The 19,648-nt window shown below is 41.0% G+C and overlaps 1 protein-coding gene across 2 annotated transcripts; it reads left to right on the top strand.

Annotated features, from left to right (window-relative positions):
- Positions 1–229: 229 nt before the first annotated feature.
- Positions 230–15,852, top strand: LOC108699888 (ficolin-1-B). Of its 2 annotated transcripts, none has more exons than XM_041574810.1 (12): positions 230–696; positions 866–979; positions 1,276–1,320; positions 1,796–1,840; positions 3,110–3,154; positions 3,611–3,655; positions 4,263–4,298; positions 4,490–4,531; positions 4,668–4,798; positions 5,532–5,661; positions 6,057–6,191; positions 13,973–14,559. In XM_041574810.1, the coding sequence occupies exons 1-12, from the start codon at positions 600–602 to the stop codon at positions 14,224–14,226; spliced, it is 1,119 nt and encodes a 372-aa protein (XP_041430744.1). In that variant the 5' UTR covers positions 230–599; the 3' UTR covers positions 14,227–14,559. The 2 variants fall into 2 exon arrangements, with proteins under 2 accessions (XP_041430744.1, XP_018088033.2); XM_018232544.2 differs by lacking the exon at positions 13,973–14,559 and adding an exon at positions 15,450–15,852 and having other exon boundaries at positions 232–696.
- The last annotated feature ends 3,796 nt before the right edge of the window (positions 15,853–19,648 follow it).

The raw sequence follows: 19,648 nt of genomic DNA, 5'->3' as shown, positions 1-19,648 counted from the left end.
AATCTCGTCTTTTTCTTGTTCACGGTTAGCCAATCCCAATATTCAGGGTCTAGGGCTGGTGCATCTGGACCAACCTTTCTACTTGGTGAGTGTATCTACATTCTGGTCTCTAAGGGTAGGACTACACTAACGATTTTTGCGCGATCTGACACCTGCGACAAAACGCATGCGACAAAAATAAGGTAAGAGAATTGTCGCATGGTGTCGCAGCTTTGATCCGACGCGACACGACTGCCGGATGCAAACATGGTTTTTTTAAGGATGAGCAGTAGGTAAGTAGTAACGATGCAACCTAGAAGAGAGCGCCCTTTAGCAGAAGACATTGGGACACTTTATATTGGCCACATTAAATCAATAGATCCAACCCAGTAAGTAGGAATTTACTGCATACGTGGGAGTTACAGTTAATCATCTTTAATTTTTCCCATAACAAACCAGTCAATGACCTTTCTGGCAAACATCAGCAAGTTTGCTAAGAAGCTGTCCAAATCCAATCCATTTACAGATATATATATATACGGAAACAATTGAAGAGCAGAAGCCAAATACCACTGCTCGCTGAGAAGGAAAAAGAGCCACAGATTTTTGAAGTCCCGTAAATGGTAAAACTACCCACCATGGCAGTTTCTCTTCTAAATCTTTTGTATTTGATTCTAGGGATCTCATTTTCCTGCTGTGCCCAAGACACATGTCCTGGTGAGTACAGACGCACAGCTGACATTTCTTCATCTTATGTAGATAGAGACATTTAGCAATAGATATAAGTGCAGAATATGTTACCCAGAAGACCATTATCCAAAAAGCTAGAAAGTATGGATACCATGTTTTATGAGTTCATGGTTTTGATGTCTACATTCCAACACAGATGTAAAACTCATTGGTGTTGGAGAATCAGAAAGGATGGCCATTCTAAGAGGATGCCCCGGGTCACAGGGATCCCCTGGGCAAAAAGGAGAAGCAGGGACACAAGGAACCAAAGGTAAGTAGACAACTTTACCTGAACTATGTACCAAGTTACCTTCTCTATCCACCTGTTATGTATGGGAACTATATGGTTCTGTTCAACAGTTAAACTGTACAAAGATAATGCAATGTGTTGGAAGGGGAGATATAGTTTTATTCTGCCCCGTAGTGACTGGTACCAATATGTGCCAAATACATTTTTGATATATATGTCCCCTTTTCATTGCGTGTTTTACCTAATTTACATTATTGAATAATAGACCTTTCTGCACCTTTATTAATTGTAATTTTTGCTTTGTTAATTTAAAAAAGGAGACCGTGGCATCCCAGGAAAGATGGGCCCACCTGGTGAGAAAGGTAATGCCATCACTGTGACTAGTAGGACAATGACCCAACACACATTTCAAATAGAACCCAGGAAAGGTTAAAGTCAAAACACATGACTGTCCTGAAATGACCGGCGCTGAGTCCAGATCTAAGTCCCATGGATTTCGTTTTAGAAAGATCTAAAAACTGCAGGTGGGAGGAGAAAAAATAAATATGGTAGAATTTAATTCCGTTCCATATGGGACAAAACACTCCTCTTGTTAATATTCGGCCACTTTACAAGGCATTGGGCATGCATCCCACCTAGTGTTTTAATTAAAAGAGAACTGAACCTAAATAAATTGAGGGGCCCTGAAAAAATATCCCAAAAACTGTATGGGCCCCTAAAAAAATCCAAAAAGTTTACTTAATGTGTGTTCAACATTCTAGGGCATTGTTTTAGTGATATCTAAAGTGCTTTTGTTTGTTAACATTCTGCTCTTTTTACTTATTTAAATAATAATAGGAGACATCGGGGATCCTGGTCTCCGGGGGGTATCTGGCAAGAAAGGTAAGTCCAGCAGTACAGGAACCCATCTATAGGAAAGTCCTAAAATACAAACAAAGTTCATTCAGCGCTTAAATTGTGAAATCTTCAACTGGTGTAAAGAATCCTGATTGTAGCCGCCCTTCACTTGTCTACTCTGCTGGACTCTCCAATACAAAACAAATCTCTGTAGGGAAGCGCAAAAATGGATACTATGGTGCAGTACCCTTAAATTTGTATATTAAAGTGCCAAGTGCAACACACTGTGCTGTGTTAATCACGTAAAACTTGTTTAAAAAAGTGCCATGTGCTGTAGACCCTTCAGGTAAGTACTGCACCGTAGTATCCATTTTTGCGCTTCCCTACAGAGATTTGTTTTCCATCTGTAGGAAAGCAGCGCGGAGGCTGTTTGAGAATGTCTATTGTACAAATATAAACCTGTGGGACAAACCTACAATGTCATAGGAAATAAGTTCCCCTTGCATATAAGTGTGATGGGTCCACAAAGAAGATGAACCTGATCTTTTTTTCATTTGTGTTCTAAACAAATATTTAAATGGGAAGGTAATGATTGACTTCCTCTATTTTAGCAAAGTAACCCAATAAGGAAGTGTCTTTAAACAACACTCTATCCCAGCAGTAGCATAAACTCAGTATTTTTTGGATGGTGATGCTCCTATTATCCAAGGACACCCAGAAAGCCTGGAAGAATGGGTAGTCATTATATAAAGTTATATAATGTTGTTATATTTTGGGCAGCAAAGCTGTATGAATATGAGTGGTACACTAGGGGGCAGATTTATCAAGGGTCGAATTTCAAATAAAAAAACGTTGAAATTCTAATAAAAAAAGACCAACCGAAATGTATTAAAAATATCGAAGTTTTTTTTTCGGGTGAATAGGCCTTTTTCATTTGAATTTGAATCGTACGAATTGAAGTAAAATCCTATTCGATCGTATTCGATTCCAAGTTTTTTTTCTAAAAAACCAATTGACTCCAAATAGGTTCTAGGAGGCCCCCATAGGCTAAAACAGCAATTTGGCAGGTTTTAGATGGTGAATAGTCAAAGTCAAATTTTTAAAGAGACCGTACATGATAAATTTCGATATTAGAATTTTTGAATTTTTTTCAAATTCAAATCAAATTTGGACTGTTCCCTAGTCGAAGTACACAAAAAAATAGAAATCACTTCAACCCTTGATAAATCTGCCCTAGATGTCTAGATGTGTAAATAGGATGAGTTGTGTTTTCCACTTTTAATATCCGCATTTCTCTGTAACTATTCTTTCTAGGAGATACTGGAGCCACAGGCCCTATGGGGAGTAGGGGACTGAGAGGTAATATTATTGTTAATATTATTATATCTCAGCCAAACAATGCCCTTCCTAGCAGCAGCATCCAATGATCCTACTCGGGTACGGAATGTTTCAGGCATACTGGAATTAATATCTGTGTGTTTATCTAAGCAGTTTGGCGGAATATTTTGGGCCTTTAGAGATCAGAGTAGGGATGCAAGGAAACTTTTTATCCAGCCAAGGAGAAGTGGAATAGATGTGGTTGAATGGCAAGCCTACTTTGGACCTTAATCTGCATTTGCAAATTTGAGCAAAACCCCATCACAAGTTTACCCTCAATTATTGTTTTATTTTTCGCCCTGAACATAAAATGTAATTTGATTATAGAATAAATCATGAATAAGGAATAATAGAATGGGAAGTGGCCTTGGACCTGTTCTCAGAGCTGTAGAAATACATGAAACCATTTTTTACATGTTTTTTGTTTATATATTAAAGGAGATGATGGATTCCCTGGTATTAACGGGTCGCCTGGTATGAAAGGTAATTACTTTTAACATGTATGAAGCAAAAAGTAACTGTCTGTCATGTCTTTAGCGTAACTCCTGTGAAATAACAAGAATAGAGACAAAAATAGAGAAGTAAACTCTGTGGAAGGGGAGGGAAATAGACTCTGTGAAGAAGAAAAGAAAGCTGAGAAAATGAGATGAAATGAAGAGATAAGGAGAAGAGAGTGAAAGGGGAGATACAAGGATGAGATCCAGAAGATAGGGAGACAACAGGGGCACAAAAAGCTAAAATGTAAAGGAAGAGGAAAAAATGTTCTAAAAGCAAAAGGATAAGGTTAAAAAAAGAACAAAATGCAAGAAGAAAACAGGAAGAAGAGAAGTACATTTTTCATGGGTTTTCCATGGGTAATACTGTACAGTATCAGTACTGAGGTACAGTAGGGTCCTATTCCTCATATATTTGTAGGTGTCGCTTGAAAGGGTGATGCGTGGCATAAAAAAATACCTCCCCTTTTGTTGGTTGGCTCTCAACAAATAAGTGGAACATGGAGTTCAACCAAACTCAACTGAATAAAGCCCACTCTATAACCCTGTATGAGTGTTGCAAGGATACCCTGTGTAACACTGTTATTATTTTGTAGGTGAAATGGGATACCAAGGAATAAAAGGAGAAAAAGGTAAACATTTTAAAAAATATGTTTTTTTGAAGCTATCAGTCTGGGATCTTGGCATGTTTAATACAAAATATTCTCCTGTTGCATTTATATTCCATTTACCTTGTTGTTGGTGTTGGTTTTAACAGGGTTGAGAAACTCTAGAAAGCTGTCCTGAAGTATCCCCATGGCATAAATTCTATATTGTCTTTCAGGTGATCAGGGGGCGAAAGGTACCTCTGGCCTGGGGTACAAAGGTAAGAAAATTCTAATCCACTTGCCACACGCCTGTAATTATATGTAAATATATGCAAAAATATGTGTTATTGCTATTAAATAAAATCAGCTACTCGGTATAACAATCATCTAACCAAATCCCTTATTTACCTGTAGCTGCCAGCAACTGTAAGGAGTTACGGGACAGTGGATTGTCTCTTACCGGCTGGTACACAATCTATCCAGTAACAACTGGTAAACCCCTCGTTGTTCTCTGTGACATGGATACGGACGGAGGAGGCTGGATTGTAAGTCTGGAGAAATGGAAACAATGTAAAGTGTAATGATATTGTCTTCTAGAATACAAGGAACAATTCATGCACAGCAGATACTTGGGGATGCAATTTTAGGCTTAATTGTCCACTGGTGGACAGGCTAAGGATGGAAAGATGGTGCATACTGCTTCCAACAAAGCTTAGCATTCTCCACTTGCATGGGTGACACCTGAGTGTCTTTGGGATGTACTGGGGATATACTAGGCACTCAATACAACCTGGTACAGTACTTCCACCCAATGGGATCAGAGAGAATACCTATAAATGGCCCTACTGGGAAAATAAAGACCAATAAAACCAATTACTAATAACTATTAGATCATGGCAAACATGAAGGAGCTCCTCAAACCTTATACCACTTCTTAGATCCTTCTGGTGGGTTCTCCTTAACCAGCCTCTTCCTCACGGCTCCTATCATCTTTAGGGCTCCCTGTATAGTGGGTTAATAGGGTTCTCTGAAGGGTGCTGCCACAAGGAACCACCACCATGGACAGCAGCCTTAGTAGAAAAGTTAGAATGGGCGACTTTCACAAACCCTAAAAAACAAATGAACAACTTTGCTTCAGATTATATAAGGATTTACCTCATATTTTACTTGGTAGCGGATTCCTTATTTAAGAGCAGCCTGAACTGAATAGACCCTTATGAGTAGAAAACTTGTATTTGAAGACTTTAGTTTACTTAATGCTCTTAATTTATACCCCAGGTGTTTCAGAGGCGCCAAGATGGATCAGTAGATTTTTACAGAGACTGGAAATCATACAAGCAAGGTTTTGGAAGTCAACAAAGCGAGTTTTGGCTTGGAAATGATAACATCCACCTCCTTACCTCCATAGGTACCCTTCAATTTGGAGTTTTGCTTTGAGCTTTTTGATCATGGATTCATTACTCATTTTGATAAGTTTGTCTTTCCCCCTATTACAACTGTTAGTTCCCCTGACACTAGAATATACAGGATAAGGAGCTACTACTGTTCTTTCATTGGTTTTGTTTTTCTTCACCCATTCAGAATTCCTGTCCGAGTAGAACTAATGACTATATATGGTTTACATTTTTTGACATCATTCTCCCATATAGACCAGATGATAAGTTTAATATGATCTAGTCTTCATGATGAGCATAGGAAGGTGACAGTAAGATTAGACAGTGGGAGTAAATGCTTCAACATTTTGGGGAGTGTAGTCAAAGAGTTACACTGAGACAGCTGAACTGACTCTCTCCTGCCCCACAGGGAATTTCCAACTGCGCATTGACCTGGAGGATTTTGACAACAATAGAACCTATGCCACCTACAGCAAATTTCATTTGGAGAGAGAGTCTCTGAAATACATCCTTCGTTATGGGGAATTCTCTGGGGGCACTGCAGGTAAAGAAGCTTTTTATGTCAATTGGGCTTGCTAAGAGTAGAATACAATGGAACTTTAAAAGTGTCACTAACGTTTGTATGTTACAAAGTCATACATTTTGAAAATTACCTATAATTATCCAAAATGAAACATAAGACGCAGAGAACGTGGTTTTTTGGACAAGTTGAAAAGTAAAATGTGAAATTTGTAAGCGCTATTTATATTTAAGGGTCTTCACACACCACAATCTTTGGTAAACCCTATGCATGTTGGGCATTAAACTATTCAGCAGTTCACTGGAGTTTATATTTATAAACGCAACTTTCACACCATTTATCGTACTATGCACTGTTTTCCCTTGCTAAGACTGTCCAGTATGCTGGTATACATTTTATAGGACAGCAAAGGTGCGGTCTAGCTGGAGACCATGGTTGCTATGGGGGCGGTGCCTAGCAATGGTATTCGTTGGGGTCGATTATGGAGGCTTGGTGCTCTAGCACTCTCACCTCTGCAGTATAAGCATATAATTGGCCGGATACGGGTGATCCCTCTCATTCTGACTCATGCAGGCGATGGACTCGAGATCTTCACATCTGCAGGTTATGCTACCTATACCACACACTCTATTTTCTCTATATGCATTCTCCTTGAACTCTTGGCTATCCTTACTTATCCAAAAAAGTGTCACTTTGGATCATAACAACGACAAACTAAAGCTTTTTGTAAAATTATAGAGTAATTACATTTCTAACACATGTACTGTTTTTTTGGCAGCCATCTTGGAAGGGGTATATATGTTCGTTTGTTGGTGGGGGCTCTGTTTGTTTGCTGTTCCTGACGAAGGTCCTGATTTAGTCCTAAAACATCAAATAAACTCTCCTTTTTTTGCATAATATACAAACCCTGAGTGTGCCAGTCTTTACCTTTTGCTTTACAACTTTCACCCAGGTCACAGACTCTGTATGTGGAGTGCACCTATTTAACTATATATATATATATATATATATATATATATATATATATATATATATATATATATATATATATATATATATATATATATATATATATATATATATATATATATAAAAAAACAACGCTTGGTCAGTGCACCCAGAGCACAAAAATGAAGCCTAGGTGCTGGAACTGTAACATCAATATCGATAAAGCAACAAAAAGATTCCGCACACACAGGTCTTATGTGAAGAAAAAAAGTGGTCGTTTATTCAACGTTTCAGCTCAGCTACACTTACTGAGGACAGCTCATGTAGCTGAGCCGAAAAGTTGAATAAACGACCACTTTTTTTCTTCACATAAGACCTGTGTGTGCAGACTCTTTTTGTTGCTTTATATATATATATTTTTTTTTTTCCCGCCAATCTAGGTATTTAAAGCATTTGTGTTTATGTATTTGTTACTTTGAAAAAGGCCTCGGAGGAGGCCGAAACGTTAGACTCTTAGACTCTTGCAATAAATTTTCTATAATTTTCATAAGTCCTGTGAGTGCGGATCTTATTTGTGCATATATATATATATATATATATATATATATATATATATATATATATATATATATATATATATATATATATATATATATATATATATAAAGCTGCGTGCGGTTCTTTTTGCAGCTTTGTATGATATTTCTAACCAGCACCTGGGCAGTAACTATCTGAGGATTTTTGGGTGCACCGGTATGTTGTTTTATATATATATATATATATATATATATATATATATATATACATACAAGAGGTCCTCTGCACTCAACCCATTTTAAACAAAACAGGGATTGCAGAGGACCTCTTGTATTTGTCTATATGTATTTTGTGGTCACACCCTCATTGCACCCCCAACTAATGGTTTTAAAAATTATTGGTGAGCACAACTTTCCCTTGTTTGTTATAGTTATACAGTAGCAGTGACCAGCTCTATGTTGTAGCTCCCACCCTTGCCGACTATAGTCAGGTGATCCCACTGGTGTCTAATAAAAGGGCAGCCAAGTTTGGGAGTTTTACTTTGAAAGCAGCTAGTAAGTTGCAGGTAAAACTTAGTCCCTTTGTAAAATGTATAATGAAGCAATTGAATTCTTAATGAATCAGATGAAAATTGAGCATAGGACTGGCCAGATATGGGATGACTTTGAAGTAGTTGGCCAGCTTAAATATATTGTAATATATGGACAAACAATCCCTGTTTTGTTTAAAGGGTAAGGCATTTTTCAGTAGCAGTATGCACAACATGTCTTAAATATAATGATAATGGGTTGAGTGCAGAGGACCTCTTGTATTTGTCTATATGTATTTTGTGGTCACAGCCTCATTGCACCCCTGCCTAATGTTTTTAAAAATTAGTGGTGAGCACAACTTTCCCCCACCCCCACCTATAGGTGGTCAGACATTCCCTGTGTGTGACAGCCCTGTGCACCAAATAGAAGTGAGTAAAGCCTAGAGGCCATAGATATTGAGCTTGTCTTGATGAAAAAATTAAAACAATAATGGTCGTTACACCGGGTATCCTGCTCTTGGATAAATTTGTTAGGCACACTCAAGCATATTGCGTTCAGTCAACGGCCAACCTCACTGCGGATCCTGTGAAGAAGGGGGTGGACGTATTAGTCGTCCTAAGCTTGTGCTATTGGTGGACGCTAGAGGTGGACCAGCCATTTCAAAAGTTGGCCCCCGGTATTGGCAACACGACTGCATGCTGGACCATTGGGTGTGTGTAATACACAGGTCCATTTGCATCATAAACCAGGTGTTCATAATTAAGCCCGCTTACCCCTATATAGAGTAGTGTCCAGTCTCACCCTCCTCATATTATGGGATAGGGTGCACTGTGACAATAATGCCATAAGGCCCTGATATGCTCAGGTGGTGCATTGTGGGATGACTGAGCACTAACTGGGTGTACTTTGCCATTTACCACTGTCCACATAACAGTACAACACCTAGCTATTGACTCACCCCTTCCAGGAGAGGCCGCCTTTTTCTCTCGGATGCATAGAGCGCCTAGTCCTACAATGAGTCCCAGGAACCACTTACGTGTATACGTGACCAGATGAATAGCATAGGTATAAGAATGGGGAGTATGAGAACATGAAAAAATAGGATTAAAAACAAAATACAAAATACAGCTGTGGTAGGAATCAGGATATCAGCACAATGGTAGTGTCACAAATAGTCCAATAGTTTATATGAAGCAACCAAGGGGCAAGGATTCATTTAGGCCCTTAGGTGCCAAAGTGTTGAGTTTGTAAAACCAGCGGGATTCCCTCCGTAGTAGGGCATTGTCCCTGTCACCACCCCTGGCCAGGGGTGGCTGGTGGTCTATGCCCATACATTTAAAGGTGGGCAGCCCGTGTCCTTTAGCCAAAAAATGTCTAGCCACTGGTTGTGGTGGCTGTCCTTCCTTGAGGGCTCTGCTGGTGGCTGATCGGTGGTTGCTTATACATTCCCTGAGTGTGGTGACCGTCTTGCCCACGTAGTACATACCACACGGGCAGGTTATGATATATACCACATATGTGGATGTGCACGTAAGTCTATGGAGAATTTTAAGTCTCTTGCTAGTGTGGGGGTGTGGGAAATCGGGTCCACTTAGTAAGCAACGACAGGTAATGCAATCTGGGCAATTATAGCAACCCAGTTTCTTCTCTTTGGTTAGCCAATTAGTTGGGGCAGGGATGTGTCCTTTAAAGTCAGTGACCATTAGAATGTTCTTTAGATTTCTACCCCATTTGTAGCCCATAATGGGGCTAGGTGCTCCCAATAAAGATAATGAGTCATCCATGTTGATCATGGGCCAGTTAGTCTTTATTTTATATGTGAACTGCTTAGATGCCGAGGTATATGTGGTGGTGAAAATTAAAGGTGCCGGACCCCTTGGAGTCGAAGTCTTATCCATTAGAAGGGAGTCATGAGTATGTTGCATGGCCCTATTTAGCTGAGTTTGTAATAAGTTATAATCATATCCCCTGTCCAAAAACCGAACATAGCCTGTAGCTGTGTATTTGCTGAATGTGGTTCACTGTTGTTCCTAATGACCCATATGAATTGACAATAGGGAATACCTCTGATGGTGGTGGGTGGATGATTGCTCGTAGCATGTAGTATAGAGTTGCGATCTGTTGATTTTCGAAACAATCTAGTGCCAAGGCCTCCCTCATGTTTGTAGATATTAAGGTCAAGGAAATCGATCTTCTGTTTATGATGATTAAATGTGAGTTTGATTGGGGTGTTGAGAGCATTAAGTTCTTGATGGAACTCAAGCAGAGATTGTTCGCTACCCGTCCAGATGAGGAACAGATCATCAATGTAGCAGAAGTATATTAAAATAGAATGGCCTATCCTTGGTATGATGTGTGTAGTTTCAAAGGATAACATTTAAAGGTTGGCATATGAGGGTGCCAGGGCACTGCCCATGGCTGTGCCAGAGGTCTGTAGGTAGAATGAGTTTTCGAAGCGGAAAAAGTTCCTAGTGAGAATGAGTTCGAGTAAATGTAGAAGGAATTCAGTCGGGGCCTGGGTTTCTCTATTATTGGTTAAGGCCATTCTGCAGGCCTCAATGCCCTGGGAATGGGGCATGACAGTGTACAGGCTTTTTACATCTATGGTTGCAAGGAGACAGTCATTGGGGATCCTTCCCAGCCCTTTAAGTTTCTTAATAACATGTGTGGAGTCCTGCGTGTACGATGGCATAGACTGAGAAAAGGGTTGAAGGCAATAATCGATGTATGTAGATGCTGCCTGATACAGTGAACCCACTGCAGAAATGATTGGTCCGCCAGGTGGTGCAAATTTTAGGTAAAGTGTAAATGATAGGGGTACGTGGGTGATCCGTAGTCATATAATTCAAAGTGTGAGTGTCAATCCAACCTGCCCTGTATCCCATCAAAAGGAAGTTACCCAGTTCTTTTTTATATTTACATGTAGGGTCACTAGATAAAGGTTTGTATGTCATAGAGTCTGCTAACTGTGCCAAGATTTCATTCTGATAATAGCTATAGTCTAGAAGAACGATGGAACCACCTTTGCCCGCTGGTCTGATGACAAGATTCTTCTCCTCTCTCAGGGTACTGATGGCTTCCCTTTCACTAGGGGAGAGGTTGGGAAATGAATGTGTACGCAATCTGTTAGAGGAGGCTTCCTTATTGAGAACCTTGCTAAAGGTTCGGATGGCTGCCGGCGTGTTGGGGTGTCGAAAGTGCTCTTGTCCCTGAATGGTGCCATCGTGCTATCAGGGGTATTCCTAAAATGTTCTCTCAGTTTCAATCAGTTTATGTTGTGGGATGTAAGACAGTCCCTTGTTCAGTAAAGAGATTTCGCCGGGGATGAGAATGTGTTGACTAAGGTTAAAGATCACAGTCTCCTGGCTCTGACGTGCCCTCGCCACCTTTCCCCTTGTTTGGGTCCTTTTTGGAGCGTGTGGCCACCCCTAAAAAAAGATCTGTCGGTGAATCAGAATCAGTGGACTGGTCAGAGCTATCAATGGTTAATAGGGATTTAGGGAGGCGTTTCCTTCTCACTATTGTGCCCCTACATTGGGGATTGTTTAAACCCATAAGCCAGCCATATACACGTTTATTTTTGTAGTCCTCGGACACCTTTCTACGTTTATTCTGTTTGAAGCTGGTTAGGTCTTGTTTATGTTTGTCCACCAGTAGTTTAATCTTGCCTAACAGGAGATCAACCTGTCGTTGCTTACTAAGTGGACCCGATTTCCCACACCCCCACACTGGCAAGAGACTTAAAATTCTCCATAGACTTACGTGCACATCCACATATGTGGTATATATCATAACCTGCCCGTGTGGTATGTACTACGCGGGCAAGACGGTCACCACACTCAGGGAATGTATAAGCAACCACCGATCAGCCACCAGCAGAGCCCTCAAGGAAGGACAGCCACCACAACCAGTGGCTAGACATTTTTTGGCTAAAGGACACGGGCTGCCCACCTTTAAATGTATGGCCATAGACCACCAGCCACCCCTGGCCAGGGGTGGTGACAGGGACAACGAGTGCCAGTACTTATTAATTAATTATTTATATATTGTTTTATTCTTTTAACCAGAAACCAAGAGAGATCAGATGCTGTAAAGTAAAAGTTTTGAGGCGATTTCCTAAAATTGCACAAACATTTTTAATTTTAGTGAAGATTTGCAGCTTGGTGTTTTGGAGTGGAAAGATATAGTTGATCATTTTAGATTTGTCAGTATGTTTTCTTTTCCATTTTTTACAGTTCAAAGTTATTTATGACACACAAAAAAAATGCAGGCACTGTGCTGTGTGCAGGGGCAGGTGTGAGCTGTGAAAATTCTAGGAACCATTTAAATTCTGGGGCCACTACATACCACATAGTTTTGCAACCCTATTTATCTATTGAGTATCAAACTGGCGATCAAAAAGAAACCCTGGTGATTAAATCTAGCAGAGACTAACAAGGTATCAATGCTCAAAGGCAGTTGACGAAGAGGCCCACCCCTGAAACATTGTTTGATCTACTGACACAATCAACGGGACTTGCATCTGCCTCTGAGTGTCGATACCTTGTTTGTCTGCTACATTGTTTGGGGGGTGCTATCTCCCCAGAGGTTTAAGTACCAGGCTACAGCCTACCTAGAGGCTCAGGAGTACCCATATTATCTTGTTGTATAGCTAAATTGGTGTTATTTTTCTGAAGACTTCTTAAAATGCATTGGTTCACCAGGTCATCATCTTTGCTTATAAAGTTCACAATTAGAATCAAAAACTTAATGTAACAACTCACCCTGGTGGTCTAGTGGGGGGACGGCAAGGACGCCTGCAGCCCCCTCAGTGGGGACGCCCGCAAAGCCAATCTTCCTCAATGGCACCAATTCTCTAGGGTGCGCACGGCGCGCCTCTTCTTTAATTATAGGCGCAGGTGATGACGCCAGTGCACAATGGCGCAAAATTTTAATGTACTTAAAGGTACATTTTTCATTTCCACACTGCCCATTATAGGACTTGTTTCCTGGTGCTGTTAGCTGTTGCTATTCTGTTCTGAACCTGATTCTGATCACCTGTTTTGACCCCTGCCTGGCTGTAGACGATTCTATATTCTGTATCCTGACCCCTTGCCTGATTACCGACTCCGATTCTGCTTAACCCTCTGATTGACTTCCTGGTTTGACCCTTGCCTGCCTGACTACGTTTACTCTCTGCCTGCCTGACCCGGCCTGATCTGACTACGATTCTGTCTTAATGCCTTGTACCACGACCTTCTGCCCAGAGACTTTTGCTTACAGTTGTGCCCTTTTGTCTGTCCAGAACCCCCTCACCTTGCACCTCTCGTTATTAAGACCTGGTGGCATCTGAGTAGCTGAGGGCTCCTCCCGAAGCCAAAGACGGCTGCTACAGGCAGAAGCACGAGCCGAGACCAGGGTGCTTGGCATCGGTTCTGGGTTTAGGGTGCCAACCGTTACACTTAATTAATATATGGTTGGGTTGTATGTTCTCTGTGCTCTCTTTAGGCAGCCAAGGGAACAAGTTTAGACTAGTTTTGGGGGATGGCCCTTAAATGCCCCTATTATAAAATATATATATAAATGGGTCTTATTCATGGGCTCTATACTTATAGCTATGGGTCTTAAAGAACATGATTTACTTGTCACTATCAAGGGCCCTCACCCATGATACAGAACCCTACCGCCCACAGTTTTCATGCAGTGCTGTGAGTGTTAATGTAACCGCCCCTAGATATGTAGCCTAACATAAGTGTATCAAGATGTCACACTGGGATATTTAATTTTTGTCCTAATTTCTTCTCTGCCCAGGTGACTCTCTAGGTACTCACAAGAATAGAGCATTTACCACTAAGGATGCTAATAATGATATGGCCAAAGACAGCAACTGTGCCATACTATATGTAGGAGCCTGGTGGTATAACAGCTGCCATTCTGCCAGCCTGAATGGGGAATACCTGCGGGGCAAGCATAATAAGAAGGGCAGCGGGGTGATCTGGCACACCTTCCGAGGGTCGATGTACTCACTGAAAATGTCTGAAATGAAGTTCCGCCCAGAAAAGTAACCTGTCATACAAGAGTATTGGCGCACCATTTGTTACTTATTGTGAGGTGGCTACCTGAAAATACCCATGCCGTAAATAAACAAAGGAATTGGGCGCTCCAATATAAAAGTAATCAGACCTTAATTTCATATTACAAAATCCAATGCATTTTGACGAAAAGTAACCTGGACTGGTTGGAAAGTTTTATATTAATTCTTTATATTGTTCCATTGGACTTTGATTGTCCCAGCCTTTCTTAACAATGGTGTGTATAAAAAATATGTGTTAATTTAATTGTGTTTCATTTATATTTTCCACAGTTCAATAAATCAAGTATCTCCGTTTTATGTTGGACATACAATGGTTTCTGGTATTTCTTTTCTTTTTCCAGCACTTCTATGGGCCCAACCACTGCACCCATTCATCAGCTCGAAATTCCATTCAGTAAATAATACAGGGGGACATCTGTTAGGGCCTTTTTCATAGTCCATGAAGAAAGTGTGTTTTGTTCTACCACAGAACATCACTATTGGCACAGACTTCCATCGATATTCTCAGTACTGTGTGGAAGAACAGGGCAAGTTCTTTGATGCCCCTTCTCTCTACATCAGGTGTGCAGAAGAACCGGTGCCACCTGACAAAGCCACCAAAATTACTGCTAATTCATGATCCATGTCACATGGAAATAAACATGCCAGCCTAGTACTGAAACAAATTGTTAGGGGAAGAACTTGCCTAGTGGTACCCCAAAAATTACTCTTATGAAGTATAGGATGGTGGCATTTGGTTGATGCTGGAACAATCAGAGACAAGTTGCATACTGACTCTATCCACTGCAATGCTGGTATCCCATCCAGTTCCTAGATGCAGGTGCTATGTTATTCATGGTGATCATCTTCAGCTTCCAAATGACCGACTTGTGAAAATCCCAATGTAGATCATTGGACTAAAGATGTGCTTTATACTCCCTGCCAAACTGATATATGTGCCTCATAACTCTGTTTATACTTAACAGTGATGATTTTCAAGCCTGAATGAGCTTAGAGTTTGGGGTGAAGTTGAAGCAAGGCCAGATGAACCCCGAATGGATCAGGGAGTGCCCTACAATATTACTGTGGTATTGTGTTGGGTCAGTTTTAAGTTATTCTCTCTGAAATCTCAAGGAAACCTTCTCTATCATGCCCTTGTATAAATGTTTAACACTTTTATATTACAACAATTTTGGATTTTTTTCCTCTTCACAGGAGACTCCTTATCTAATCACAGGAACATGCCCTTTAGCACAAAGGGTGTAAATAATAATGGAAACACTGTTAACTGTGCAGAAGCCTACAAAGGGGCCTGGTGGTACAAAAAGTGCTACGCTTCCTGTCTGAATGGGGAATACAGGCAAGGAGAACATGATAAGAAGTCTGGAGGAGTCCACTGGAATACATTCAGAGGGGTCAGTTACTCGCTTAAGATGTCTGAAATGAAGTTCCGGCCAGAGCATTAACAGGGGATCAAAAATTAATTGTTCATCTTTGTTATGATTTGGATGAAAGACCATATTATTCTCTACTGTACTATTAAAATAAAACTTTACTTCTAACAGTCATATTTTGGTGTAATAAGCCATGAATAATAAAAAATATTTTTGGTCTGATATGACCTTTCCTGAAAAAAAATCTGTAACCTAAAGAACAAGCTTTTTCACACTAAGTACAGGAAATATCTGAAGACTTTGAGACCAATAAACAGATGTTGTGCCCATAAAACATGTTCTATAAAGCAGTCAAGAAAGGACAAGGAAGCCTAAATTCACTAGGTGCACCAGGATATTCTAGTTGTTCGCCTTGTTTCCCTGACCTCTAATCATCAAATGCTCTCCAGGGCTCTGCTTAGGGGTTCTTTATGCTGAGTGCTGCACCACCATCTTTCACTGGCCTTCCTGGTATGCCCTGGATAGGGAGAAAAGGACAATGTGTTATGTGAAGAAGAGTGCTGGGCCGGGGGAAAGGGTGGGTAACTATAATCACCTTGTATCTACTCAGTCCCGACATTCATTTTAGTTTTTCGTCTCCTTTAAGAAAATCACATTGAATTCTGTTAATATCGACCAATGCAGAGATGCAATCAGGTTGGAAGAAGAGCATATAGTACATGCAAGATGAAGGAAAAATTACACGTATGATAAAAGTCGTAACATTGTAGGCTCCGCTTCCAATCCACATGAGCTGCCAAGTTACGAACAGAGATGCCCATAATCCAGCCAAGATAATGCCTAGGATTAAAGTGGCAACCTTAGATATCTGCAAAGTTATTGGGTACAATTGTTGAATACATTTTAGTATTCATAGAGGCATTATTATATATATAGGGTGACACTTGTATAACATATCTTTGAATTTAAGAATTTCAGATCAATTCCTCATCAGTTGCACAAACTTCAGCCAAAAAAGCAGACTGCAATTAACAAATCCTACACATTTAGTAGGATTAAGTAATTGGCACCATAAAGCAATACAGGAACATGTGGCGTAAGATTTGACACAGCACAAAAAGTGCTACAGGTTTCACAACAAGAACTTTGCATCAATGTGGCACAAGCCTGTAGCAACGGGGGTTGTGCAATTCACTTTCACTTCTGTGTAGATCCAGGAACAGTGATTTTCTCCCACAGAAACCAACACAAATTTTTAAGCAACCCAATAGCATGAAATGTGTATCACTATTAAACGGTTACCCCTTAGAGATAGGTGGGGTGGAAGAACACAGAGATCAAGCTAACATTGCATGAGGGCATTAGTCCTTATTCATATTAAGTAGACCTGGATAATTGTAGAGCAGGTCCATCAATCACAATATCATGGCCTGGAGATCAAAGATGGGATCAGGTCGTTCTTGGTCAAATCACCAGGCAGTGTTTCACAGCTGGAGATCCAGAAATAAAACATTGAAGTGAGGGACACCAAGATCTCCTTCCTCTATGGGGGCTTTAAGTTTCACACTAGCCAAAGTTGTGCTTTGTAGCTCCAGATGGGACACCCAAGGCTTCACTAGTGCCAGTAGTTGTTGCCCCATTAAGTTGGTCTCCTGGAGAAGCAATATACGGTAGATGATCCGTATGTTTTTCTTCCCCCAGCTGCACAGAACTGTAAGGAATGGTTGGATCAGGGAGGTACAATCAATGGCTGGTACACTATATACACCCCCAATGGACTTCCTCTCTCTTTGCTCTGTGATATGGAAACCGATGGAGGAGGATGGATAGTAAGTTGGGGGCATAGTGTGAGTTTCCAAAGTGGAGGTAGAATATGAGAAGAACAAAAGATAAAGGATCTCTACTACTTCTTACCCCTCCCCAGGTGTTTCAAAGATGAGCAGACGGGTAGGTGGATTTTTTCTGAGACTGGAATTCATACAAGAGAGGGTTTGGGTGCAAAGAGAGTGAATTTTGGTTGGGGAACGATAATCTCCTTCTCCTCAAAGCAAAAGGTGTTTCCTGTATTTCCTGATTCCAGTCGGACCTTGAGTTTCATAGCTCCTCCCCTGACTCCTTCACTTTCTTTTCCAATAAAATAAACAGAATAAACCGGAGTTCGACTTGGGACGCCCCAGATGGTTATCCCTGTAGTTATTGGATCCTAATTCCTAGATGGTTCATCCCAACCCTGTTTCTCCTCAGGACAAGGGTCCCTGACTCTGGTACAGATTTTCAAAGCCAAATGAAAGTGCCGGAACTAGTGGTAGGTAGAGTAGGCACGTGCCTAGGGCACAAAGCTAGGGGGGCACCAGACATCTCTGCCTCATACCCCTAGTCTGTTCCACTCTCGCCTCTCTGGCCGGTGAGTGACTTCTTTTTGCATATGCACGCGTCCTTTTTGACCATTGGGCACTGTGACTGGCGAGGTTGTCTAGGGCACCTGTCCGGCCTGGCTGGAGGCATCCCATAGGTGTGCTCATGTACCTGTAGCTGTTGTCCCAAAGGGGAGAATCTATGGGGCAAATATAGCGTGGATTCTGGGGTGGGTGACACCTTTTCTGGAAATAAAATGCTGACCTTGCTAAATATATTCACCTTTTCCCCCCTTATTAATAACATTGTCATTAAGCTCCATTGTTACTGGCCAGGCAGCAAACCTGTGCTATGGTGAATAACTAGTAGGACTACTTTATACTTAATTCATATTTTAGGGGAAATGACACACCAGTCCCAATGAAAAGTGCCTTTATACACAGTACAGCATTAGGCTAATGCCACAAGAGGCCAGTGTGGTTCTATTACTCACTGAGGTTTATTTCCTTCTTTTGATAAAATTGGAATTCCAAACTAAATGTAGAAACGTCGTTTGTGGAGAATGGGAATAAAAGAAAAGTAATGATGTCTGTATCCTTAGAAATAGGGATGCACCAAATCCAAGATTTGGTTCAGGATTCGGCCAGGATTAGACCTTTTTCAGCAAGATTCGGATTCAGGCAAATCCTGGTACCTGGCCAAACCGCACGGCCCCGGGGCGCCCTCCCACTAAATCCGGCCCTGCCCCTAATTTGCATATGTAAAATAGGGCTCAGTTCAGTATTAGGCCAATTCTTTTACAAAGGATTCAGGGGATTCGGGCGAATCCCAAAAAGTAGATTCGATGCATCCCTACTTAGAAATGATATAACTACTTGTGCAGGTGACTCTCTCTCTGGGCTCAGTGGCTACTCCTTCAACACTAAATACAGAGACAATGACATGTATCTCAAAGGCAACTGCGCCCAGCGCTACCAAGGAGCCTGGTGGTATATGGTGTGCCATGGGTCCAACCGTAATGGACTCTACCTGCACAGAAATCACAACAGCTACGCCGACAGAGTTAACTGGAGTTCAGGAAAGGGGCACAATTACTTCTACAAAGGTATTCAGAAATTATGTTTCGCCCCCAACTTTAAGGAAGGAACTTATTGGATGAACAGCAGCTATTGTGCGGTACTCACCCAATACAACTTTAAAACCAGATGCACCTGCTTCTTCTCCCTTTTAGGGAACCTCTTTAAATTACAATCACCAAATAAATATCTGTTTGCCAGTTTACATACATTTTACTAGTTATTAGCATCTTATGAGGCTTGGGTGTGTTGGGGCCACTGCAGCCCATTATAGGGCAGAACAATGGGCCTGAATTACCCTGAACCACAGAGTCCCCTTTGAAGGTGGAAGTTCACTTGTTCTTCTATAAAAACTGAGATTTTAAATAGGCTCAACTTGCACAGAAGATACACAGAGTTGTCAATTCATTTTGTGGCTGGTGCCAATTTATTATGTGGTCTTCCTACGAGATGAAAGCTGCTCTCCATTTCATGACACGGCCCACTTAATTTTTAACGAGTCAATTAGTGCTACATCTAATTTACTGCTTTGTACACCTTCCTGTAACACACCCTCCGTTCATGAAAACACCCAGCAGAATTGACTTGG

The sequence above is a fragment of the Xenopus laevis genome, chromosome 8S, assembly GCF_017654675.1.
Source record: "Xenopus laevis strain J_2021 chromosome 8S, Xenopus_laevis_v10.1, whole genome shotgun sequence".
NCBI lineage: Eukaryota > Metazoa > Chordata > Amphibia > Anura > Pipidae > Xenopus > Xenopus laevis.
This window is presented reverse-complemented; position numbering and strand designations above follow the sequence as displayed.